This window comes from Protopterus annectens, chromosome 4.part0 (assembly GCF_019279795.1).
Source record: "Protopterus annectens isolate FY-2018-M chromosome 4.part0, PAN1.0, whole genome shotgun sequence".
Taxonomy (NCBI): Eukaryota; Metazoa; Chordata; order Ceratodontiformes; family Protopteridae; genus Protopterus; species Protopterus annectens.
Genome location: NC_056733.1, coordinates 1401742801 through 1401770101, shown reverse-complemented (window position 1 = coordinate 1401770101; position 27301 = coordinate 1401742801). Strand labels below are relative to the sequence as shown.

General features: G+C 43.7%; 1 protein-coding gene across 1 annotated transcript in view; it reads left to right on the top strand.

Annotated features, from left to right (window-relative positions):
* Positions 1-27301, top strand: part of SEC24A (SEC24 homolog A, COPII coat complex component) — a 2581543-nt gene that overhangs the window by 657441 nt on the left and 1896801 nt on the right. Inside the window, exon 4 of the mRNA XM_044069234.1 lies at positions 3702-3779. Within this exon, the coding sequence (XP_043925169.1) occupies positions 3702-3779 (78 nt within the window). The remainder of the gene's footprint in view (positions 1-3701; positions 3780-27301) is intronic.

Genomic DNA, 27301 nt, shown 5'->3' with positions numbered 1-27301 from the left:
GTTTCAGGATGGATAAAAGATGACACCAAAGACAAATGCAGGCACATAGATATAAAACAGATGCTTGCCCTGATTAAAGCATTCATCTCTCTGCATCATCTTTGATCCCCAGGACCTTTTCAAGTTTTTACAGACAATATCATATTCCTGTGGTACATCAACAAGTAAGGGGGAACCAGGTTTACCCCCTTTGCAGGCTAATCATGTTAGCTTGAGATATAGCTTCACAACACTATCTTACTGTACAGGCATGCTACATTTTGTCAGTGCAAAACTGTGTGGGAGACAGGCTAAGTAGGATAATGGCACATCCTCATGAATGGAAACTAGATCAGGGGGGGTCGTCCAAGATTTGATCTATCTGTTGGGAGTTCCTCAAGTGGACCTTTTTTGCCTCATCGCTAAACAATCAGTTGGCAAGATTCTGCTCCAGGACTTTATGCAAGAAGACCTGGAAAACATATGCCTTTTCTTTTCCGTGGACAGGAATGTCCAAAGACATGCATCTGGAGCATTTCTCCCCGGGCCTCCGCTGAAAACAGGCTCTGTGGAACCTAGTCGGACATTCCCGGTCAACAAATGTTAAATAAATAAATAAATGTTCCTTTATGCTTTTCTACTCTTTCCACTAATGGCCAGGATACTTCTGAAGATTCAGAAGGAATCTCCCATGATCATTGTGGTGACTCCCTTTTGGCATAGGTAACCTAGGATGTTCTTCATGTTTCACTGTTGCAGTCATCATATTTGGGTTATCTGCTTGCAGTATCCCTCGGTCGGCCTGATTATCAAAGTCTTGGGTCCTGCGTTGGTTGCTATCTCATCTTCCATGACGTCAGGTAGTCAGGGGTATAAGCATGCAGCCCTCGCCATTACATCAGTTTTTCTTGCCCCAGATGTCAGGTGCCCCCATAATGGGAAGCAATTATATACAAGGTAACACCTCCAACAAAAAAGCAAATACACTAAAAAGCGTTAAGCATAGTAAACAAGAATAGAGGTATAGTCAATAGAAGTCAGGGGGCTGGAGGGAGGGTAACCAGGACTGCAACAGTGAATACACTTCAACATCTACATTTATGGCAAGTGTACACAACTGTACTTTCTCCATTCTTTTGGATATGGCCAGGGGCAATTACCACAAGTTTCCTCACAGACTAGATCTACTCACACAAGAATAGGGAAGTTGGATGCATCCTGAAACGAATAAGCTTCAATTGACTGCTTGGATAATAGGGTCTTAATTCCTTTTAGGCATCTCTTTACTGAGGATGTGCTTCAGGAACTAATGGAGGCAAGAAAGCCTGCTACTAGAAGGTTGTATATTAGCAAATGGAAAAGGTTTTCCAGGTGGTGCTAGCAACATAACCAACACTCATTCATGGCTAGTTGTTCTCTGGTTTTGCAATGTTTGTGTGAGTTATTATCCAGTGTCCTTTTTTTATTCTACTATCAGAGGCCATTTCATCTGCCCATGGATCCTCCTTTTCCAATGTAGTCTCATGTTAAAATGTTTTTGAAAAGGGTTTTACATATGAGGCCTCCAAGAAAACCAGTGGCCTCTCCTTGGGATCTTACTTTTGTGTTAGAGAAGCTAACATTTGCTCCATTTGAACCAGCTAAAATGGATAACGCGAGGTTGTTAACATGGAAGACAGTTTTACTGATTGCTGTGACCTCTGCAAGAAGTGCATCTGTGTTGCAAGCACCTATCGTGAATAAACCAAACCTTATTTTCCATAAGGATAGGGTTATGAGAAATAATCCTTCTTTTATGCCTAAAATGGTATCCAAGTTTATTTTAAGTCAAACTACCCATCTCCCTTTTTTCTTTCCTGACACAAACAATGAGGGAGAAAGGATGCTTTATACCTTGGATGTCCACAGGCGACCTGGGTACTATATTGACTAAACTAAATCTTTCGAATCTTCAGATCATTTACCTCATTTCTTCTGAAGATAAGTTAACTGAAACATTTTAGCCGTCTTGCAAGTTACAGAGTTGAAGTTGTTAGCAAGTGTTTAACATTTTGGAGATGTAACAACAATACTATATAACCTAAAAAAACACATTAAAAGATTGGACAAAGAAAGTAAAAATGGCAGTGGGTCTTAACAGATACCTTACTTTTATACTTGTGTGTATGTATATATATATATATATATATATATATATATATATACACACACACACATACATATACATGTGTGTGTGTGTGTGTGTGTGTGTGTGTGTGTGTGTGTGTATCGTTTATGACTTAAGACTATTTGGTATCTTTTTTATGGATATTAATTTAAAAAGGCACTAAATTAACATTGCAGCTGACAGGCTGCCTTGTTTTATGAGTATTCATTTGCTAATGGAGTTAGTGAATGTCTGTAAGCAAGTATTTCACCCTGCATATACAAATCCACTGCTTCAAGCAGGCAAACTGACAGTCAATGTTAATTTATGCATAACATAATGAATTTGCATGTCTGTTGGATTAAGAATCCCAGACTTGCACAAACTGAAGGTGGGATAATGTTCTACACTTGTGCCAACATTCTTTCTGCCTTAAAGGAGACTTGGAAATTTAATACAAGCAAATCATAATAGAAAAATGGAAAAGATTGTCCACTTAATGCCAAAGAATGCCCATTTCTTAGGTATACAAGGTCCTTACTTGCCTGTCAGGCTTTTCAAATCATTATTTTCTTGCTGCCCTTTGAAGCTGCATGTTTCTACCATTTCAGCATGCTTCCTTGAGATCTCCAACTGTGCTCTAGTCTGTCTTTGAAGCACCTCCTCAAAGGAGTGCACCACCAGAGGCCACCAAAGAAACAGCCCTCTCCTAAGAATTGCAGTTATTTTGTGGAAAAGTTAATGTTGCTTTCCTTTGAACTGTTTACCACTGCTCCTCTCAAGTACTTGTCCTGGAAAACTGTGTTTTTATTAGCTGGCACCTGTGCTAGAAACTTCTCTGAACTACAGGCCCTCTTGTGCAGAGGGTCTTTTCTCACCATTTACAAGGACAGAGTTGCACTTCTCACCAACCCTTTTTTCATGTTTAAGCTAGTGATGGAAGCATCCTTGAATCAGACTATTTGCACTCATTTTTTTACCACCTGCCCCAAAGCAAAAAGGAGAAAGCTCTTGTATTCCTTAGATGCATAGTCAGCTGAGATAACTGATCCTTTTCCTTTTTGATTTTTCAAGATATTTGTGCCCTTTGTACAAGGCAAAAGGCAGACCTGTTTCTAAGTTAAAGGTTTCTAAACGTGTGGCTCATTGCATGGTCTTCATTTGTTCATTCCATGGCAAAACTATATCCCAAAAAGGCACTTGGCACCACATTCTGTTAAAACCACTTAACCGTCATTGCCCTCCTAATAGGGGTTAGTGCTCAGTTCATTTCTGGAGGCAACACATACTGCAAGCACGCACACTCACACGGGCACTGTGTCCACCTTCTCTGGATATAACCAATAGAGCTAATGCTACTGCAGTGGTGATCATTCGAACATCTACTGTTATGGTAAGTTTAGTTACACAACTGTACTTTCCTAACACCACTGTAATTTTTATGTTTATTTTTTTATTAAATGCTTGGAGAGATTGTGTATGTTTTTACTTAGTTTAACTTCCACCAACATTGTAAATGTAACCATATTTGCTTATTTTACAATGTTATCAGTGTTGTGTGTTTTATTTCTTCTAGGTGGTTTTGATTTGACATCCACAGAGGATTCCTTGGTATCTAATAGTTATGATGCCCTTGAAGGTGGTAGTTACATAGGTAAGAAGATTGTGCATTTTTGGTCTAGACTGTTACACAGAAAAAGTTATTAATGTATAGAATTTAAATGATTGGTAAATTCCTTTTACCATGGGGTATGTTTACAAATTAAAAGCCATGAATTGTAGACTGTCACAGAGTAGACATTGACAGTATAAAATGTCTAGCATTACATGAGGTCCAAGTGCCTTCCTTTTTCATTTTCATTCCTTCATTGGACCATGAACAATATGTGTAAAGCACACATCAGTTAGATAGAAGTGGATTAAGGATAACAAGTGATGTTATGTAGTCCAATCTCGCCTACATTCTTACCCGTGGGTTCGGAGCTGAACCTCTGCTCCGACTTGGCCATACTCTAGCTCCAAGTCTTTCATGTGGCTGGGCTAAGAGGTATCCCATGCTGCACTGCTCCCTTTCCCCAGATCTCATTTGCCGCTCGTAAAGCTCAGACGTGGTCTTGCTCTTGGCTGTGGCTAAGTATAACTTTTCGTCTTCTTTGACCAAAATTATTGCTCCAAAAGCTATTTTCATAGCTAGGTGTGTGTGTTGTTGGTTTGTAGAAGTTTTTTTTTGTGCGGCCTTTTGTGGCCTTTGTCTTAGTATTTGTCATGGTATCCCATTAACCGGAGAAAGTTACTAAGTCTACTGTGGCATCCTTGGCGCCATTGTCTTCGGTGCCGAAGGAAGTTGGTGAATCGACAGAACCTACATCGGCTCCCAGCCTTTCGGAGCCGGTGACGGAGATTTTAGCTCGGAGGCTGTCTCCAGTTTTTAGACCGGTTTCTCCTCCTCGCAGGTCTCCTTCTGAGAGGAGGCCTAGATCTCCTACCTTGTCCTCTAGGTCCTCCAGGACACTCTCTGATGTGGATAGAGTGGTGCAGAGACTGCTCCAATCACCGGTGCTGGCTAAATTGCTTTTGGCTCCAGCCCAGTCGGCTCTGGAGCCCGTCACACATCCATCGTCAATAGATCCTCCTCCGAGCAAATCTCAGCCTTCGGAGCCAGAGTGGTCGGCGCCATCTGATGCTTGTAGGTTGGCTCCGATAGCCCATCCTGGCTTATCGGCTCTGATATCAGCTCTGACCCCGTTGGCTCTGTCCACGGGGTCTATGACTCATGGTTCCTCGGTCAGACCCGAGGGGGGAGTCTCGGGACGCTCTTTGTCTCCTAGCCTCCCTCCTGGTGCTTCGGCTCGGGTGAGCCTGACCCTTGCTTCAGCTTTGGACCTTGTCCCTTCTGCTCAGAGGTCTTCCATGGTTGGTCGATCATCAGAGCTGGGGGAACCAGCTTTCGAGGTCATGCGGAGTGTGCTGGCCAGGTCCTCAGCTGCATCATACAGCACTGACACTCTACCCCCCCCCCCAGCTCCAGTATCAGTCTCTGATCGCCCACTGTCCTTGGACAGCGGAGACCCAAGGCCTCAGGATACCTCCATGAGTGGTCCCCAATTTTCTGAGGGCCCCCCAGAGTTTTTGTCAGAGGAGCCACCCAGAAAAAGAACGTGCAAGAGGAATCACATCGACTCCCAGGAAGAGTCTCTCATGTCGGACACCGACCTCGAGGAATCAGAGGGGTCCCCCAAGTCATCCTCTGAAGATATCTCTTTCACTGATATCCTAGAGAACTTGAAGCAGAGAGGTGACTGGCCCTCTAAACCCCCCTCCAAGGAGGAGTCTGTGTTCCTGAAGGCCTTTGGGTCTCAACCCTCCGCCTCCTGGGTTTCTCCACCCTTCGAACTCCTGGACCTGGTTTGTCGAAGGGTGTGGGAAACCCCTGACACTGTGGAACCAGTCCCCAGGAGACCCAGCAAATTTCTGTCTGCCCCCGGTGACAACAAAGAGTTTCTCACGAAGGGCATTCCATTAGATGCTATGGTGGTGGCAGCGGCCACCAAGAAGGAACTGGCTGAGACTTCTTCTACCATCCATCCCCCTAACAAGGAGTCTAGGACCATGGACCAGTATGGGAAGCGTATGTTTTCGTAAGCGGCCTTTACTCTGCGGTCGCTGAATTACTTGTCACATTTTACATGGCTCCAAAGAGATCTCCTGAAAGAGCTAGGAGATTCTCTGCAGGGTAACGTTTCTGACGCAGTGGCTCAGAAAGTCAAAGCTCAGATGTCTACCCTAAATTCTATTGCTAACTCCTCCATGAGGCTGATCTCTTACGCAGCTGAAGGAGTGAGTAGGGCAGCGAGTTCCGGAGTTTCTCTCAGGAGGCACTCCTGGATGTACCTCTGTAATTTCGCGGAGGTCTTCAAGTCTACATTCACCAATGCCCCGTTTGATGGTTTCTTGTTGTTCGGAACCAAGGTGAAGGACACTGTCACTAGGTGCGAGCAAGAGGAAAAAACTCTGTCTGCCGTGGGAGTCCGTTTTTTCATGCCTTCTGGACCTTATCCCAAGGTCCAGAAGAGTGGAAACATGTGGTTCAAGAAATCGCAGAGGTTTTTTCATGGCACGCAAAGTGATTCTCCCTCCAGAGCCAGGGTAGAGGGTGGTAACTCAGGTAGACGCCACCCTAGAGGCAGAGGAGGCCCGCGTAACCAGAGAGACCGTGACTCCTTTCGTGATTCTCCCTACCAGCGCTCCTGATGGGAGGCCTGACTGCGCGTCTCAGGAGCCTGTCGGGGGTCACATTTCACTATACCCAGAAGCCTGGAAAGACATCACCCAGAACCAGTGGGTATTAAAAATAGTTTCCAGAGGATATCACATTCCCTTCTCTTCTCCTCCCCCACCAATCAAAAGAATCCCAGATGTTCCACCCAATCAAAGGGATTCTGCAGCTTCAGGGGTTATAAAGCTGCTAGAAAAAGGAGCCTTCCAGCATGTCCCCTCAGACCAGATCGGATTAGGGACTTACTCCAGATTCTTTTTGGTGCCGAAAAGAACAGGGGACCTGAGACCCATCTTGGATCTCAGCCACTTGAACCTCCATGTGAAGAAGTCCAAGTTCCGAATGGTCACATTGCAATCTATTCTCCCTTTGTTGGGAAAAGAAGTGTGGATGTGCTTCGTCAACCTCAAGGATGCTTACTACCATATAAAGACGAACAGGGCATCCAGAAGTAATCTACGCTTCTGGCTTGGAGCCAGTCATTTTCAGTTTTGTGCCCTGCCCTTTGGTCTCACTACAGCCCTCAGGGTGTTCACCAAATGTATGGCAGTGGTGATGGCTCACTTGAGACGTCAGGGATTCCAGGTGTTTCCGTACCTGGACTACTGGCTCCTTTCTGCCACCACCTGGCTTCTGCTAATACAGACCAGAGACACCACTATCAAGCTATGTCAACAATTGGGCATCACTCTAAACTGGGAAAAGTCTGCCTTGTTGCCCTTGCAGCGTGTCACCTTTATAGGTGCCGAGTTAGACACCATCCTCATGAGGGCGTTTTTACCACAAGAAAGGATTCAGGGTTTGCAACAACAGGTATACACGTTGCTCCCTCTGAAAAAAATAATGGCAAAAATGGTTCTGAAATTGTTAGGGACAATGGCTGCAACAATTATGCTGGTTCCTCTTGCGAGGCTACACATGAGGCTCCTTCAGTGGCTGCTCTTTGCCCAGTGGTCTCTACATCTTCCGCTTTCTCATCTTATAATGATCACAGACAAGAGCAAGCAAGATCTACGCTGGTGGCTTCGCACCAGTAACCTCAGTGCGGGAAAACCCTTCGTCCCATCCCTTCCTGTTGCCATAGTGACGAGGGATGCCTCCCAGATTGGGTGGGGAGGGGCATTATCTCGGCAGGACAGTCAAAGACACGTGGCAGGAACACGAGATACATCTGCATATCAGTATCTTGGAGATGAGAGCAGTGCTACTAGCATTGCAAGCACTTCAGAGCTTTCTCCCTCTCGGGACAATTGCGATCCACTCAGACAATATGTCGGTGGTATGGTATCTGAACAAACAGGGAGGAACCAAGTCGTACCCCCTTTGCAGAGAGGCCATTCGAGTGTGGCAGTGGGCAGTGTCTTCCCAAAGTTTTCTTGTAGCAATGCACATTCCGGGGAAGTCCAACGTGATCACCGACAGGTTGAGCAGAGCTATTATGATGCCTCACGAGTGGTCCCTGAACAGTCATGTTGTGGAGCAGATTTTCCGCAGATGGGGTTAGCCTTGCTGCGACCTATTTGCCAGTCCCCTCAATACCAAGTGCCGCAGGTACTTCACCCTTATCCCCCCTCAGCGGGAGTCACCCAGGGACGCTCTAGTTCACGATTGGCCTTCCGGTCTACTTTATGCCTTCCCACCTGTTCCTCTGCTGACAGAGGTTATTCAGCAAGTGCAATCCTTGGGAAGCAGAATGATTCTGATTGCTCCACACTGGCCTCATCAAATTTGGTTCCCTTTTCTCCATCCCTATCTCATGGACGACCCCTGGATTCTGGACCCACAGCCAGATCTACTGACTCGTATGTCAGGGCAGTTCCATCCCACTCTTCAGACCCTCCGGTTGACAGCCTGGCTACTCCAGTTCCATCACTAGTCAGGCTTCATTATTTTTCTCCGGAAGTGGTTCATATTCTGCCTTCTTCCCATAAGCCTTCGACCAGAAAGATGTATTCCAGTAAATGGAAAAGATTCTCCATCTGGGCTCATGCAAAACAAATTGATCCTTGTACAATTCCAATTTCTTCAGTTCTGGAATTTCTCTCCATGCTTTTCAATCAGGGGTCAGCAGCAGCAACCATTAAAGTCCATTGGCGGCTATTTCCACTTTTCACGTCACTAATGAACCCAGTCTAATGGTGCATAGACTTTGTAAGGCATTCTTGAAGGGCACTATGCTGCTTCGACCTCCAGTCCTTGACCCGGTCGTGCCTTGGGACCTAAATTTTGTGCTACAATGTCTCACTTCATCCCCCTTTGAGCCTGCAGCTACTTGTGAATTGAAATATTTGACTTGGAAGACAATCTTTTTGGTAGCCATCACTTCAGCTAGACGTGTCTCGGAGCTCCAAGCCTTGTCAATCAGACCACCTTACTTGATATTTCACAAGAGCAGGGTTTCCTCAGACCAAACCCTTCCTTTATGCCGAAAGTGGCTTCGGTTAGTAATCTCAACCAATCCATTGAACTGCCCGTATTTTTTCCAGAGTTTTCTAATTAGGCAGAATTTAAATTTCACCAGCTGGATGTTCATAGACAGTTGCGTTTTTATTTGCATAGAACGAAGGATCTTAGAAAATCGGATCAGCTATTTGTCTCATTTTCAGAAAATAGGATTGGGTCTCCTGTTTCCAAAGTGACCTTGTCTAGATGGATCTCTAGTTGTATTTCCTTCATTTACGCCTCAGGTGGTAAGGAGTTACCATTTAAAGTGAAGGCTCATTCTACTCGATCAATGTCTTCCTCTACAGCATTTCAGCCCAGGATGTCTATGGATGATATTTGTGCTGCGGCTACATGGGCATCTCCTCACACCTTTATTACTCACTACAAATTGGATTTGGTATCCAGAGGCAGATCTTCCTTTGGTTCCACAGTGCTCAGGAGTATTTTCCACTAAGCCTCCCAGGGTTCAGGTGCTTTGGACGCTGTCCCACGGGTAAGAATGTAGGCGAGATTGGACTACATAACATCAAGACGTTATGTACTCACCATAACATTCAATGTATATAGTCCATCTTGCCTCACATTCTTACTTACTCCCCCCCCCCCCTGCCTTCCCTCAACTTGGAGGGCCTAGAGGTTAGTTCTGGTTTCAGTACTCCTTTTATTATTGGAATGTTTTTCCTTCTCTATGTGTTATGTGTATGGAAGGTGAGTGATTGAGCTAGCAGCAAACAAGATCTGGGGAAAGGGTGCAGTGCAGCATGAGATACCTCTTAGCCCAGCCAATTGAAAGACTTCAAGCTAGAGTATGGCCGAGTCGGAGCCGAGGTTCGGCTCCGAATCCACGAGTAAGAATGTGAGGCGAGATGGACTGCATACATCGAACATTATGGTGAGTACATAACTTCTTGTTTGGTTGTAACATTTCCTTAGAATGCAATTAATGTATGCAAGTATTCTTGTAAGTTTACTGACAGTCTTTACAATATGGAAACTTTTCAACTAGCAAAAATTTCAGCTAATACAAAGGGGGGGGAACAGTGTTGCAGTGCAGGTAATTTGTTTATGTACATACAGCTATTGTTAATGTGATTGCAGCACAAAAATTAGGCTTCAGTAAACAATAAACATTAGAAACTTAAAAGTGTGCATGAATTTTAGTATCATGGTTGTTTCATGTTGTATTCTTTGGTTACAGAAATATTTTTCAAATTTACTTGTATATGTGTGCTGTATATGTTTAATTGCATTGTTAATATTAATAGTAATTCTTTTAACTGTAGTCATGTAAGTGTACAGATATGGCAGAATTACCTAATTTCACTTGGACATTCAGAAAATATACAATATTGGAACCTGAACCTTCATTATATTGGTTTATACTGCATGACTTTTTTGAGGAGCTGGGGGTAGGGTTTATGTAGCAAAGCAAAAATAGACTAAGCCCCAGCTGTGGCTAAGGAGCCATAGGTTTATGTATCTGATACAAGCTCTGTAGTAGCTAGACTGTGTGTTGAAAATGTGTAGCCATAATGTTTGTGTGCCCATCATGGGGCTATTTTTTTCAGCTGTGACCCCACCACTCAAGACAAGAGTTTGTTGCTCAGGCAAGCAGATTGACCACAGTGGAGGGTGTGCACTTGGCATCCCTTGTATATGAACTGTGTATCCATGTTACTGCAGTCTTTGCAAAGGGGCTGAGGTTAAGATTAAACCAAAAAAACAAAAACTCTTCTCTACTTTCCTGCTAGTGTGATAACTGGACATCTTTATCTCCTTTCCTTCTTGCTGTAGAGAGGAGAGGCACTGGGATGTGGTAAGTAGTGCAATGGGATGGGGGGGGGGCACAAAAAACAGAACAGAGAAAACATGTTAAATGACTTGCTAACTGTTGCACATTCTGATTGTAACACTGGAGAGAAATAAGGTTCACTGGTTGATGATTGGGGATGCACAAGCCAGTGCATTTCATTATGCCGGTCCCAAGCCCGGATAAATGGGGAGGGTTGTATCAGGAAGGGCATCCGGCATAAAATTTTGCCAAATCATACATGCAGACAACAGTACAGAAATACATACCGGATCGGACGAGGCCCGGGTTAACAATGACCGCCACCAATACTGTTGGCGGAAATTGGGCTACTGTTGGCCGAAGGAGGAGAAGAGGGGGAAGGCATGCCTGAAGGCAGGTAAAGGCTTAGGACTGTGATAGTGAGGATCGGAACTTTGAATGTTGGCAGTATGACTGGTATAGGGAGGGAGCTAGCTGATATGATGGACCAAAGGAAGGTTGGTATATTGTGTGTGCAAGAGAGCAGATGGAAGGGGAGCAAGGCTAGGTGTATTGGAGGCGGTTTCAAATTGTTTTATCATGGTGTGGATGGAAGGAGAAATGGCGTAGCATTATCCTGAAGTAACAGTATGCTAAGAGTGTTTTGGAGGTGAAAAGAGTGTCGGGTAGAGTGATGTTTATGAAGCTGAAAATTGATGGTGTAATGATGAATGTTGTTAGTGCATATGCTCCACAAGTTGGGTGTGCGATGGATGAAAAAGAAAAATTTTGGAGTGAGTTGGATGAAGTGGTGATGACTTTACCCAAGGGTGAGAGACTGGTGATTGGAGCAGATTTCAGTGGGCATGTTGGTGAAGGGAACAGAGGGGATGAGGAAGTGATGGGTAGGTATGGTGTTAAGCAAAGGAATGCAGAAGGTCAGATGGTAGTGGATTTTGCGAAAAGGATGGACATGGCTGTGATGAATACATATTTTAACAAGAGGGAGGAGCATAGGGTGATATACAAGAGTGGAGGAAGATGCACACAGGTGGATTATATCTTATGTAGAAGGGCCAGTCTGAAGGAGATTGGGGACTGTAAAGTGGTGGCAGGGGAAAGTGTAGTTAGGCAGCATAGGATGGTGGTTTGTAGGATGACATTGGTGATCAAGAAGAGGAGGATGAGTGTGAGGGCAGCACCAAGGATCAAATGGTGGAAATTGAAAAAGGGTAATTGTGAGGTGATGTTCAGGGAAGAGTTAAGACAGGCACTGGGTGGCAGTGAAGAGTTACTGAATAGCTGGGTAACTACAGCAGAGCTAGTAAGAGAGATGGCTAGAAAGATGCTTGGTGTGACATCTGGAAAGAGGAAGGCGGACAAGGAGACCTGGTGGTGGATTGAAGAAGTACAGGAGAGTATACGGAGAAAGAGGTTGGCGAAGAAGAAGTGGGATTGTCAAAGAGATGAAGAAAGTAGACAAGAGTATAAGGAGATGAGGTGCATGGCAAAGAGAGAGGTGGCAAAGGCTAAGGATAAGGCATATGAAGAGTTGTATAAAAGGTTGGACACTAAGGAGGGAGAAAAGGACCTGTACCAATTGGCTAGACAGAGGGACCGAGCTAGTAAAGATGTGCAGCAGGTAAGGGTGATAAAGGATAATGAGGGAAACGTACTCGCAAACGAGGAGAGTGTGTTGAGCAGATGGAAAGAGTACTTTGAGGGGTTGATGAATGAAAAGAATGAGAGGGAGAGAAGGTTGGATGATGTGCGGATAGTGAATCATGACGTGCAGTGGATTAGCAAGGAGGAAGTACGGATAGCTATGAAGAGGATGAAGAACGGAAAGGCTGTTGGTCCAGATGACATACCTGTGGAAGCATGGCGGTGTTTAGGTGAAATGGCAGTGGAGTTTTTAACTAGATTGTTTAATGAAATCTTGGAAAGTGAGAGGATGCCTGAGGAATGGAGAAAAAAGTGTTTTGGTACCGATTTATAAGAATAAGGGTGATGTGCAGAGCTGTAGTAACTACAGAGGGATTAAACTGATCAGTCACAGCATGAAGTTATGGGAAAGAGTAGTGGAAGCTAGGTTAAGAAGGGAGGTGATGATTAGTGATCAGCGGTATGGTTTCATGCCAGGAAAGAGCACTACAGATGCGATGTTTGCTCTGTGAGTGTTGATGCAGAAGTACAGAGAGGGTCAGAAGGAGTTGCATTGTGTCTTTGTGGATTTAGAGAAAGCATATGACAGGGTGCCTAGAGAGGAGTTGTGATATTGTATGAGGAAGTCGGGAGTGTCAGAGAAGTATGTAAGAGTGGTACAGGATATGTACGAGGGTAGTGTGACAGCGGTGACGTCTGCAGTGGGAGTGATGGATGCATTTAAGGTGGAGGTGGGATTACATCAAGGATCAGCTCTGAGCCCTTTCTTATTTGCAATGGTGATGGACAGGTTGACAGACAAGCTCAGACAGGAGTCCCCGTGGACTCTGATGTTTGCAGACGACATTGTGATCTGTAGTGAGAGTAGGGAACAGGTGGATGAGACCCTGGAGAGGTGTAGATATGCTCTAGAGAGAAGAGGAATGAAGGTCAGCAGGACTAAGACAGAATATATGTGTGTGAATGAGAGGGAGGATAGAGGAATGGTGAGGATGCAGGGAGTAGAGGTGGGGAAGGTGAATGAGTTTAAGTACTTGGGATCAACAGTTCAGAGTAATGGTGAGTGTGGAAGAGAGGTGAAGAAGAGAGTACAGGCAGAATGGTGTGGGTGGAGAAAGAGTGTCAGGAGTGATTTGTGACAGACGAGTACCAGTAAGAGTGAAAGGGAAGGGTCTACAAGAGGGTAGTGAGAGTAGCTATGTTATATGGGTTGGAGACCGTGGCATTGACAAAAAGACAGGAGTCGGAGCTTGACGTGGCAGAGTTGAAGAGGTTAAGATTTGCACTGGGTGTGAAGAGGATGGACAGGATTAGGAATAAGTATATTAGAAGGTCAGCCCAGGTGGGAAGGTTTGGAGACAAAGCCAGAGAGGCAAGATTACGTTGGTTTGGATATGTGCTGAGGAGGGATGCAGAGTATATTGGGAAAAAGATGCTAAGGATGAAGCTGCCAGGTAACAGGAAAAGAGGGAGGCCTAAGATAAGGTTTATGGATGTGGTGAGAGAGGACACGCAGGTGGTTGGTGTGACAGAGCAAGATGCAGAGGACAGGAAGAAATGGAAACAGTTGATCTGCTGTGGTGACCCCTAACGGGAGCAACCGAAAGAAGAGGGAGAAGGTTGATGTACTAGGTGTATTCATGCATTCGTACGATAGTGTGTGCAATAAAGCCAGGCCTTCAGATCCTTGCATGTGTGGGTGTATATATATATATATATATATATATATATATATATATATATATATATATATATATATATATTTATATAGAACAACTGTTGAGCAAGTATTGATTTGTCGATTTCATTTTGATAGCTCCAGTCCTAGACGACTGCAAAAAGACATGGAAATTTAGTCATCTTTGTGGTAACCTAGAGAGAAGCTTTAACTAGGAAAGCTTTGAGGCATGTGGAATGTTTTGTAGAGTTCATATCCAAACGCTGAAAACAGCGAACAGTGTTACATCGACACATATTCAGCGAATGCTGAAAATGTCGAAACCACAGAACAGTGATTTCTTTCCTAGGGAAAGAAATCGCTTTTCCACCCCTCCAAAAAAAAAAAAAAAAAATATTAAACACTTCCAAACACATACACATACATACCCTAACCCTAATTATACTCCCCTAAAACCAGTAAACAACTAAATACACATATGCACGTAACACAACCATACATCTAACAAAAAAAAAAAACAGCAAACATTTTAAAACATATGCACTTACCTTAACCTGCACCGTAACCCTAAGGTCAGTAACTCTCGCACATTTACATAAACAGTTCCAAACACAAACACACTTACCTTAAACCCTAATCCTATCCCCCCAAAAGAAAAGTTTTTGTTGTTGTCTTTCGGCTTTTCCTGGTTAGGGGTTGCCACAGCGGAACTCCGGTCTGCTAATGATTGGCAGTAGATTTTGACAAATGCTGAGGTGCCAGCTCGACGTTCAACCTTCAACGAAGGCACGCCCATTTACGCATGTCTTTCAAATGCCCACAACACACACACACACACACACACACACACACACACACACGTAACTCAACCATACATCTAACACAAAATAAAAAACAGTAAACACTTTCATACATATGCACTTACCTTAACCTGCACCCTAACCCTAAGGTTAGTAATTGTTGCACAATCATGCTCGGGAGCTATACCGGACAAGGGACCACACTGCACTCCAGAACAGGCAAAGCAACGACGCGGTCAAGCGACTTCTTTCCCAGGGAAAGAATTCGCTGAACAGCCGCTAAGCTGTTTTGCCTGTTCTCCCTACATGTGTTGACGAAAACGCATTCGACAAAATGTGTTTTCGTCATCCTAGTATGAACCCGTTTTGTACAAAGAAACTTCATTGTTAAACTGTAAAGTCTGTTATACAGATATTGTTTCATCAGCTGAAGTCCTCTGATGTTATAAACAACCCAGGGCATGTAAGTTGAGGAAATGGGGGTACACTGCAATACCTAACTTGTATTATAAAAGTATTTTTGCATGGGAGTTAGGTTTATGACTTCACGAGAGCCTCTAAATCTAAATATAGGAACTCCTAGCAGCGTGACAGCTTCTTCCAGTAAACTCTTCTCATGCACTGGGTCTACCAAATCTGAGAAGTCTCCCCTGAACTTTCTCTGACTCAAGTTTGGATCTGATAAGGAGATTGAGTCACCTTAGAGCATTGTCATAATTACTGCCGAGGAGGATTTTTTCTTATATCATTGCCCCTAACGTGATCATTCCATCCAGGGATGGATGTGCACTTAGTGTGCTTGAGTTTTGTACTTCATCTAAGGTGACTCAGCTAATGCCATGTCTCCGTAAGGACAGTGCCAACCTGCCCATCCAGACCTCCATTGCAGATCAACCATAAGATGCATCTAACGGATAACCTTTTCTTCCAGGAATTATACTCTCATCCTCATCCATTTATTATTCTGTGCCACAGTGCTAGAGAGAAAGAATACCTGGTTGAAGAGCAGCATGAAGTATTTCCTTAACCTCTGAGTTGGTGTAAGCTCAGGGCTGGTATGTTTAGTTTTGAGGGAGTGACAAAGTTCCCTACTTCATGGTGTGCCATGGGGGATGGGGACAGCAGTAGTTTGTTATATAAGTCATACCCCATGTGACCAGCCAGCTTCACAAAAACATACATTTATGCTTGTGTGTGTGTGTGTGTGTGTGTGTGTGTGTGTGTGTGTGTGTGTGTGTGTGTGTGTGTGTCTGTGTCTAATATTTTTATTGTGACACAGTGAATGGATGTTGTATGATGAGTGCTTTTTTGTACTGTATGCCCTGTATAGTATGGCAAGAACTTGATGCTGGTGTGTGTAAACACATTACAGTAGTAAAACCTGCCTCGAGTGAATCGCCTGGTGAAGTAATGTTAAAAGCAAGGATTTAACCTCCAACAGTAGAGACATTTGCCTCTGGCACAGACCATCTTTAAGACTAAGAATGCGGACTTGTAGATGACTCTGAATGGAAATAACTTTGAATATGCTTAAGAATACAAGATGCCTGACTGTAGATGTACCCAAGGAGTATTGGGAGCCTAAATGGATTTATTCATGGAATGCCAGGAACCAAACTGTGGATTTATTCAGGGAGTACCAGGAGCCAAACTGTGGATTTACTGATGGAGTACCAGGAGCCAAACTGTGGATTTATTGAGGGAGTGCCAGAAGCCAAACTGTGGATTTATTCAGGGAGTGCCAGGAGCCAAACTGTGGATTTATTCAGCGAGTTCCAGGAGCCAAACTGGATTTATTGTGGGAGTACCAGGAGCCAAACTGTGGATTTATTGAGGGAGTATCAGGAGCCAAACTGTGGATTTATTGAGGGAGTACCAGGCGCCAAACTCTGGATTTATTGAGGGAGTACCAGGAGCCAAACTGTGGATTTATTGAGGGAGTATCAGGAGCCAAACTGTGGATTTATTGAGGGAGTGCCAGGAGCCAACCTGTGGATTTATTGAGGGAATGCCAGAAGCATAACTGTGGATTTATTCAGGGAGAGTACCAGGAGCTAAACTGTGGATTTATTCAGGGAGTACCAGGAGCCAAACTGTGGATGAATATGGAGCTGTATCAGTATCATTCTTGTAAACTGCATGAATTGTTTCAAGAAGAGACTTAAAAGTGGCAAGTAGTGAGTTAGATTGTAATTAAATTGGGATTAAGGGGTTGGGAGGGTGTCTTAATGGTTAGGGTGTTTGCCTTACAAACACAAGGTGCAGGGTTTGAGTCTCACAGGGGATAATTGGCTAGGCTTAAAATGGCTCACAACGGCAGTTAGCTTAGTACTAACCTGTAAACCTATCATATATTAAGCAAAATGTATGGTTGCTTTTGAGTTAGTTTGTCACTGTAGGTAGACTGTAGTGAACCAAAAGGAAGCGTCTCCTTTGTATCATGTCATCAACCCCTTTTTTCCCATTTCTGCATGTGGTTAGGTTGTTGCTTCAATGGTTGCCAGCCCTTGATTCAGAGCCACTCTCATTCCTTCTTTGAGAGTCATGTCTGACTGTCACAGTTCTACTGTCACAAGGTCCATCCATCTCTTGGCTGTATATCTGTGTTTCCTTTTGCCTTCCTTCCCTAAATCTTTACTGTACTGTCTTCTTTCCTACACATTTGAGTGAAGCACTTTAATCTATTCTGTTTGACCCTCCCTGCAACTGAATTTGCTTTGGCCTCTGCTCTTGTGCCCTCACTTCTTGTCTTTCCCACAGTGTGCATCCTACTACCCATCTCAGGTACCTCATGCCAGTCACCTCAAGCTTTCTCAGCTGCACCACTTTCACTGCCTAGATTTCTGTGCCATACAGAAGTACCTGTTGCACCACTGTTTTACACCTGACTTCATCTTGACATTTTTCTGTCACACACTACCTTCTTATATTCTGGTCCAGTTGATTTCAGTATCTCTGATTCAAGCTTTGACCTCCTCATTCAGACTTCCTATCTCCTCTGTCACATCTTCCAGAAACTTGGAATTGTTTATCTGTTCTGCCATTTTTCTCCATTACCTCAATTTTCAGCTTCTTCTGATTTCTGCTATTTGCTGCCATGGTCACTGTTTTGTCTGCACTGTGTTTCATACCATATAGCTTCAGTTTTACATTTCAGTACCCTATCATTTGCTGAAGCTGTCCAGATGTATATCACTGTTGCAGTAGTCTACGTTATATGGATCAGGTGTAAACAAACATCCCTAATAAAACAATTAAAACAAATTCATCACTTAAAATCCATTACTACAAAAGCATTCATATTTTTTAATATAATACATTTTAAACACACTAACTATTAATTTCCTGATTTAAACCAGTAGGACACAATGTTCTATAATTCAAAAGTAATACAGTCTCTAGTTCTAACAATTTACTTACATGATCACCTCCCCTAGGTAAAAATAGTTTTGCCAGAACTGAAAAGAAGAACCCTGAATCCACACCCCCATGTGTTTCCATAAAGTGCTTAGCTGCCTGACTATTGCTGTTTCTGATATCTCCCAGATTCTCCGAAATACAAATTTTTACCCTTCATTTTGTTTGACCTACATATCACATAGACATCAGTGCTCTTTTGCTGCTGAAGTGAATGCTCCTTCGGCAGACCCGATAGAACTGTCAGTCAGCTAGACATCTTCCAAGAGCTGGGCAGATAAGTCTCCATTAGAGAAAGCCTTTCCACTATTTATTATTGTGTAGGAAAGTGTTAATGTTCACTGCCCAGGGTACAATTGTTCTCCTTCACAAAGCACTGGCAACCTCCTTGGAGGGAAGTCAGCAATCGGGGTGTAGACGATTTCAGTACTTTCTTGCTACTTTGAGAGGAAGCAGCATTCAGCTTCAGACTTCATTTCTGGCAAGTCCTGATAGAGGAACCCTTACATACAGAAATTCTTGTCTTTGTAAGAAGATATTTATTTTATTTGTTGAGTAAGAACTGTATTTTCTCTTTAAGAAAAATTGTATTTTTACAATATTGGAAGCTTTCTGTCGGGGACTGATATGTTTAGAACAAGGCTTATGTTTATATATTGAGGACTGTTTTTGTGGTTAGTGTACTGCTTTTCAGAAATTTTGTATGTCTTTATGATCGGGAAGTTTTTTTTACAGAGCAGGAAATGTATTTTAACTTGAATGCCTGTGTTTACTTCTTGACAGCTTACTTTCATTTCTTTCTGACAGAGTACTTCAAAAAAGGGGCTTTGAGTTCTGGCATTATTTTTGTGTGTACTGCATAACAGAAGGAGGCTGTTCTGGGCACACGGTGTGTGCTAAGAGCAGCAATATTAGCTAACATAAAAGATTAAAACAATACTGATTTCATGAACTTAGATTGTTCCCTGACTTGGAAATGAAGTCCATTTCTGTCAAAGTATTGGAAACCTAAAAGACTTGGAGAAATTAAACTGGGAAAAACTCATTATGGCAGAAGAATACTTCATCTGTGAATATCCTATGTGATCATTGTCAGTCTTCCAAAATCCCACCTGGAGCCTTCACATTCTGTAATATTTATAGTCTGCCAATTGGATATCATAAAATAGTTGGCCATCCTATCCCCCAGACAGGATCTGTAATCCAAGCAGTGTTAGACCCCTCCCACAACCCCACTCCAGATGTTGCATCAGTTCTTAAAATGCTAGGCCTTATATCAACCACCGTTAAAGACTGTTCTTTATGCCAGATTCTTCTCCATTGTCCCTCAGTAGGGATAATCCACTAAGATGCATTTGCTCACGATTGGCCCCAGGACTGCTTTTTGCCTTTCACCCAGTGCCACTCATAACTAGATTACTACTGAAAGCCAGGATGTGCAAATCCGAGGTCAGTTTTATAATCCCATTCTGGTCATACCAGGTTTGGTTCCCTCTGCTTCTTCCACATTTAAAAAAAATCCTTATCTCATAGCACCCCCATTTGCTGTCTTACTGTTTAGTCATCCTCACCAGAGTATTCAGTCCCTTCAGTAAGCCATTTGTTTTATTCCAGTTCTAATGATTGCCATGGTTTCTCAAGATGCTTAGCGCATTATCTACAAGGCCATGGAACGCATTATCATGGACCTTATAAACAAGTACATTGGCAACCTGCAAATGCTTGACCCCACAAAGTTTGGTTTTGTCAAAGGTAGATCATGCCTGTTAAACTTGGTCGACTTCTTGTAAACAGTTACCAAAGCCATGTACGAGGGGAAGATGGTGCACACCACCTACCTTGACCTAGCCAAAGCTTTCAGTACTATTCCCCACTCTGGCATAATAGATAAACTCTCCCAGCTAGGCATCAACCCATATATTACCAGATAGGTAGCTAACTGGCTCACTGATAGAAGGCACTTAATCAAAATAAAGGAAGCCACTTCTAGTAGTAGACCCGTAACGAGTGGTGTACCCCAAGGATCGGTCTTGGGGCCTCTACTGTTTGGGTTATACTTTTTTGATGTGCAAGCCAAAACCAGTAGTCTGTGGCTGACCAAGTTTGCAGATGACTGCAAGCTGGGTGCTGTCTTAAATTCCTCTAGTGATGTGAACATTCTCCAAGAGGACCTTACCCAAACAAATGACTGGTGCCAGAAGCATGGCCTCAAACTGAATGCCAAGAAATGCATCATTATCCCCTTTGGAGAAAATGGAGTCCCCACTAATTATCGCATTAATAATAACGTACTAAGCATGCAATCAGTCGTGAGGGACTTGGCCACCCAGGTTGATAGCAACCTGACTTTTGACCACTGTGTTGCCTCTGTTTTATAGAAGGCTTTCTACATGGCCCACCTCATAAGTAATGGTATTTCATCCAGGAACAAGGAGGTCCTAACATCCCTGTACTCCTCCCTTAGACCCATTATTGAGTACAATGCTCCTTTCGCCATGTACCTTGCCAGGCACATGCAGCAGCTGGAGAGACCACAGAGGTTCTTGACCAGGAAAATCCAGGGTCTCAAACACCTGTTGTATACTGATAGGCTAAAAGCCCTGTTCCTCTACTTAGTCTCGTACAGACTGCTAAGAGGTGACCTGTGTCTGGCATACAAGGCCATCTCAGACCCAGCCTTGATGGAGTTGCTGCAGATCTGTAAGTCAAACTCCACCCACACACAAGGCCTCAACCTGGTCTGTGACATTAATAGAAATTGTCGGCAGGATAGATTTCTGTCCCAAAGACTCCCCCATCTCTGGAGTAGACTCTCTCTCCTCCATGTCAAGCATAGTACCTCTCTAGCCCTCTTTAAGAGGAACCTGGACAACTGGATGGGAAACAGAAAATACACCCCTGGGATCCCACCTGTGTCCCTGCTGGACAGGAGAAACAGGTGCTGACTTTGTGGAAGCATGGGCAAAATTCTTGGCAAGGCTTATAAGGGCCTCCAAGCCAACAGCCGAGTATCATCCTGTGAACAAGTGATGGACTTAATTACCTTCTCTCGGAAACCTTCAACCAGGAAGATTTATAGAGTCAAATGGATATAGACATACAGGGGCTAGCTACTTCCTGCCACCAAGTATTTACACCATCCTCGTTATCCTCCTGCAGCCCCCCCCCCCATGTCATCATGTCTGTCTTCTGTAGTCATGCTTCTCTTTGGATATTAGGATGGCTTTACTTGATCTGGAGAGCAAGCTGAGATTTGTGCGTTATGGGATAGGGTATGAGTTTGAGTTGGCCAAAGTTCTTATTGATGCCATACAGTAAGTACCTTCAGCAAACAGTCCATTTGTTTCCAGTATCCAGACAGAAACCAACTAAATCTAAAACTCCTAAGTACCCAACTTAAAATCTGATGTAATTTTCATTCATTCATTCCTCAACTCTTGGGTGCGGAACTGACTTGACCGCTTTTACCAGCTCATGGAACACTGAAACTCTCGAGCTCCTCCCTTAACCATAATGCCCTGCTCCCCTAGCATTCCTCAGATCTTCTTTGCTGCCTTAGCATATGTACGTAGTCACTGCAAACTCTCAGGTTGGCTACCTTAGTTTTTTGTGAGTGAAAACTTTTCTTCAAAATTTTCTCTTAAATTTATCCCTGTCTTATATTAGTCCTATTTTTATAGCTTTCCTCCCTATTTCTTATTATATTTTTATATGCAAATCTTGTTACCATTGCTGGTATCCCTTTCTTTGTAATATTTTAGTACTTCTCAACTTACCATCATTGGTAACCTCATTCTGTTTTCTCCTTGTTTCAACAACAAAAAAAAAAAACAATCCCTTTCTATTTGTATTTTTGATATTGTTGAATTTTGTACTTTACACTGTCTGAACAGAAACCTTTGGGTTTCAAAAAATGTATGGCCTGCGGCCGTAAGGTACCACTGTCTGATACACACTCTTAATGCGTCTGTCTAGGCCGTGCGCATTTAGACTCAAATTGTGACATATGCAAAGCCTTTAATCCAAGGGCTTTGATAGAATAAAAAAATAAACTGATCTTAAGAGGTTTGCTTCCTTCCTAGTCATCAGCATCATTTGGGGCTCAAACCCCCCAAGAAATCCAGTAAAAAGGATGCAAAAAAGCATTTCCCAGATCTAACCTCTCCTCTGTCTCAGAACCTCCTTTCAAAGTTCCAAAATGTTTGGATCAGACCCCTTCGGATCTGAAGGCAAAGTCTGGTAAGTCTGCTCAGATCTGATCTTCACCGTTAGTATTGGAGCTGATTTCAGCTTGAGTATCTTCTCCTTTCTTGCATAGGTCTCCTAGACACTATCATTCAAGAGCACTGTCAACAGCATTTTCTGCTTGTTCCTCCAGATTTCTGCCCAAAGCTGATGTGGACAGGGTGATGAAGAAGCTTCTCTTGATGCAGATTCAAATAGGGGGGCCTTCTGTCTCTGACCCCATCAGGTCTGGGGACTTTTGTTAGTACTACCCCACCAATTCTGGTTCCTTCTCCGATCCGACCACTGATTTCAGAGCACCCATATCTAAAGATTCCGGAGTCATCTACATTGGATCCAAAGATAATGGTATGTTCGACTCCAGTGGAATCCCTGAATGGACTGGCGCCAAGCACTTTGGAGCTGGATGACTCTGAGCCCTAGCACCAGCACTGGATCCGGGTGTTGGAGTTGACTCCGAAATTGTCAGAGCTGTCTCTGCCCCTTAGAGCTTCAGCATTAGATTGGCTCCGACTCCCTCCTCAAACAGAAGGACCTAATGATTCCTAAACATGTTTTCTTTGAGCTGTTCCTTCTACACTCCAAGACACATGTCATTTGAGGTAGTGGAGAGAGCTTTTTCTGTTCCCAGAATCCGGACTTCTCCCCCCTCCATGGCTCTGACTTCCCAACTCAATTTGTCTCTGTGTCTAGAGCCTCAACCGCCTGTGCCACTGGGACAGCCAACCCAAGCAAACTACCAAGATATCCATTGGGGTATATTAATTTCTTTAGGTACTTAATCAGGAGCATCCCACAAAGATGTTCCTAGAAAGAAAAAGTGCAAAAGGAGACACTTAGACTCTCCACAAGAGTCTGACACAGAGGATACTGACTTTCATGAGGGGGAAGGATCCCTAAGATCACCACCCGTTGATGTCTCATTTGGAGATGTTATAGAATTTCTAAACCAGAAGGGTGGTTGGTGTCCCATCAACCCTTCTCAGGAGGAGTCATTATTCTTGGAGGCTTTTGGAGCTGGCCCATCTACTTCCCGAGTGACTCCATATGCCAATGAGTTAATTGATTTGGTCCGTCAGTGGGCATGGTAGGAACCTGACACCACTGAGCCAATCCCCAAGAGACCAAGTAGGGTCCTGGCACCACCCAGAGGATAGAGAGTTTTGAAGCAAAGGAGTAGCTGTTGATGCCATGGTTGTATCAGCAGCCATGAAAAAGGAACTAATGGAACAAAGTTCCTCCATCCACCCCCCCCTCCTAACAGGGAGTCTAGGGCACTGGACAGATTTTGGAAGCATGTGTATGCTTCTGCAACCTTTGCTTTTCAGTCACTGAATTATTTGGCACACTTTTCTAGACTCCAGAGGGATTTGATTAAGGAGCTCAACAAACCCCTGTCTGGCCTCATGTCTACCAAGGCAGAGAGTAATGTTACCTCACAGTTGGCTACCCTCCAATCCATTTTAAACTCGTGCATGACGCATATCTCCCATGCAGTTGAGGGTACCTCACAAGGCGGCGGGTTCAGGCATTTCCATAATGAAACCTGCCTGGATGCCCTTGTGTGATTTTTGTGGAACCCTTCAAGTCTTCCTTCATTAATGCTCCCTTTGACAGAAGTTTTTTTATGTGGCTCCAAGGTATAATACACACTCTCTAAGTGTGAGCAAAGTAAAACCCTGTCTGCTATGGGCATATGTTTTTCGACCCCTCAGCGGACATTTTCTAGGAACCAACTAGGAGGATGGAAGATGTGGTTCAGAAAATTCCAGGGTCTCTTCCAAGATCCAAGTGGAAATAATTCCCCTAGGGGTAGAGGGGGAGCTCTAATGACCAGGGATCTAGAGGTAACTTCTCTGACAGGTCCTGTCAGCACTCCTGAACAGAGTCCTGACTGTCCATCTCTGGAGGCAGTCAGGGGTCGTTTATCCATGTACCAGAGAGCCTTGCTAGAGAGTACAAAAGATTCATGGGTGTAGAGAATTGTTTCCGGAGGTTATATAATACCCCTTTCCCTACCACTCTCCTTAATAATAAACAAAATCCCCTGGTGTTCCACCCAGTCAGTAGCTACCAAGCAACATTAGAGATAAACAAGCTGATAGAAAAACAGTCATCCAAGAACTCCCTCCAGACCAGAGATGATCTGGAACCTACTCAAGATTCTTTTTAGTGCCCAAGAAAACGGGACTGTAGACCAATTTTGGATCTCAGCAATCTGAACAAGTCAGTTCAGTACACAAAGTTTTGGATGATCACATTTCAGTCCATTCCAACTTTTGTGCACAAGAAAGACTGGATGTGCAGAATGCATACTGTCATATCAAGAGATGTCTGCACTTCCTGCTGGGAGACCGTCATTACCAATTCAGAGTTCTGCCCTGCAGTCTCATGACAGCCCCCCCAGGGTATTTACCAAGTGTATGGTAGTAGTAGCAGCTTAATTTAGGCCACAAGGATTCATGGTGTTTCCATATTTAGACGACTGGCTCATAACCGCTCTTACCAGGCAACATCTGATCAAAGCTTAAGGCTTTATACTGGAGTTATACTCACACCTGGGAATTAAAATCTATCCTAAGAAATCTCAGCTCAAATCAACTCAAATATTGGAGTTCATCAGATAATTGCCCAGTACAGTTTCTATAACCGCCTCTCTCCCTATCACAAGGGTTCAAACAATTCATTTCCAGGTCAGAAAGATCATTCAAAACTCTTTTTCAGCTTGACTGATCCTCCAAGCACTGTTGTCTTTATCTGCAGCAAACATTCTGGTGCTATTAGCAAGGTATTACATGAGGATCCTTCAGTGGACACTAGCAACTCAGTGGTCCATTCTCTATCCACCTTTATCTACTCAGATCAGGATAATGCAGGGTTGCAAAAATTACCTTTTATGGTGGATTCTTTCAGATCTGGTAAAAGAAGATCGTCCCTTTGTTCTCCCTCACTCAAAGGCCATAGTGACCACAGATGGTTCCTAGATCGGTTGGAGAGGGGCACTTCTTGGGAAAGATAGTCCAAGGCGCATGTTCCCCCGAAGAGGCCAACATGTACATCAGGCTTCTGGAAATGAGAGCTGTCTTTCTAGCGTTGCAGGCCTTTTAATATACTCTCCCTTCAACAGACAAGGGGGAACCAGATCTTTTCCTGGGCCTTACAACTTTAAGGGGCAGCAGACAAGATCTGAATAATGTTAGTGGGACCAGGGCTTTGTGGGTAAGGGAGGAGCTCGAGAGTTTGTGTTCCACGAGCTGGTAAAAGTGGTCAAGTTGAATCCAAGAGTCTCATCCAAACCCAGCAGTCGAGGAAGAATGCAAATGGACAACACAAATGGAAGGTTATGGTGAGTACATAACAGCACCCCCGCACCCCCCAATCTGAGAAATATTGTCGGTCTGTGTGAGCATCCATGTGAACGTGTGTATATAAATATATGTACATACATACATATACTGTATGTGTGTGCGTGTATATGTATGTATATATATATATATATATATATATATATATATATGTATGGTTTACATTCATATGGTCGAGCGCACATTGTTCGACCATACATATTAATGATTTTTCTCCGCAAATTCCGTAATGCTGAATGGTCTGAATGTCGTAAAAACACCAGATTTGACATTTCCGACCGCTCTACACTCTAAAACAAGTGCTGATATGGGTCAAAAATGGGGCAAGATTTTGTGATTTGCAACATTTGCAATCACATTTTTGAGATGTTGCCGCACACTTGGCCATACCCGCTCAACCATTCAACGGTCAATCATATGCATGTACACCATATAGATATATATAAACACAAGCGTGCGTGTGTGTGTGTCTGTGTTAGGTAGCATAGGATAGTGGTTTGTAGGATGACGTTGGTTATCAAGAAGAGGAGGAGGAGTGTGAGAGCAGCACCAAGGATCAAGTGGTGGAAATTGAAAAAAGGGTAATTGTGAGGTGGAGTTCAGGGATGAGCTAAGGCAGGCACTGGGTGGCAGTGAAGAGTTACCAAATAGCTTGGTAACTACAGCAGAGCTAGTAAGAGGGACGGTATCACATCTGGACAGAGGAAGGACGACAAGGAGACATGGTGGTGGAATGAGGAAGTACAGGAGAGTATACAGAGAAAGAGGTTGGCAAAGAAGAAGTGGGATTGTCAGACAGATGAAGAAAGTAGACACGAGTATAAGGAGATGAGGTGCATGGCAAAGAGAGAGGTGGCGAAGGCTTAAGGATAAGGCATATGAAGAGTTGTATGAAAGGTTGGACACTAAGGAGGGAGAAAAGGACCTGTACCAATTCGCTAGACAGAGGGACAGAGCTAGGAAAGATGGGCAGCAGGTAAAGGTGATAAAGGGTAATGAGGGAAACATACTCACAAGCGAGGAGAGTGTGTTGAGGAGATGGAAAGAGTACTTTGAGGGGTTGATGAATGAAAAGAATGAGAGGGAGAGAAGGTTGGATGATGTAGGGATAGTAAATCATGAAGTACAATGGATTAGCAAGAAGGAAGTAAGGATAGCTATGAAGAGAATGAAGAATGGCTGTTGGCCCAGATAACATACCTGTGGAAGCTTGGAGGTGTTTAGGTGAAATGGCAGTGGAGTTTTTAACCAGATTGTTTAATGCAATCTTGGAAAGTGATAGGATGCCTGAGGAATGGAGAAAAAGTGTTTTGGTACCGATTTTTAAGAATAAGGGTGATGTGCAGAGCTGTAGTAACTACAGAGGGATAAAATTGATCAGTCACAGCATGAAGTTATGGGAAAGAGAAGTAGAAGCAAGGTTAAGAAGATACATGATGATTAGTGATCAGCAGTATGGTTTAATGCCAGGAAAGAGCACTGCAGATGCGATCTTTGCTCTGAGAGTGTTGATG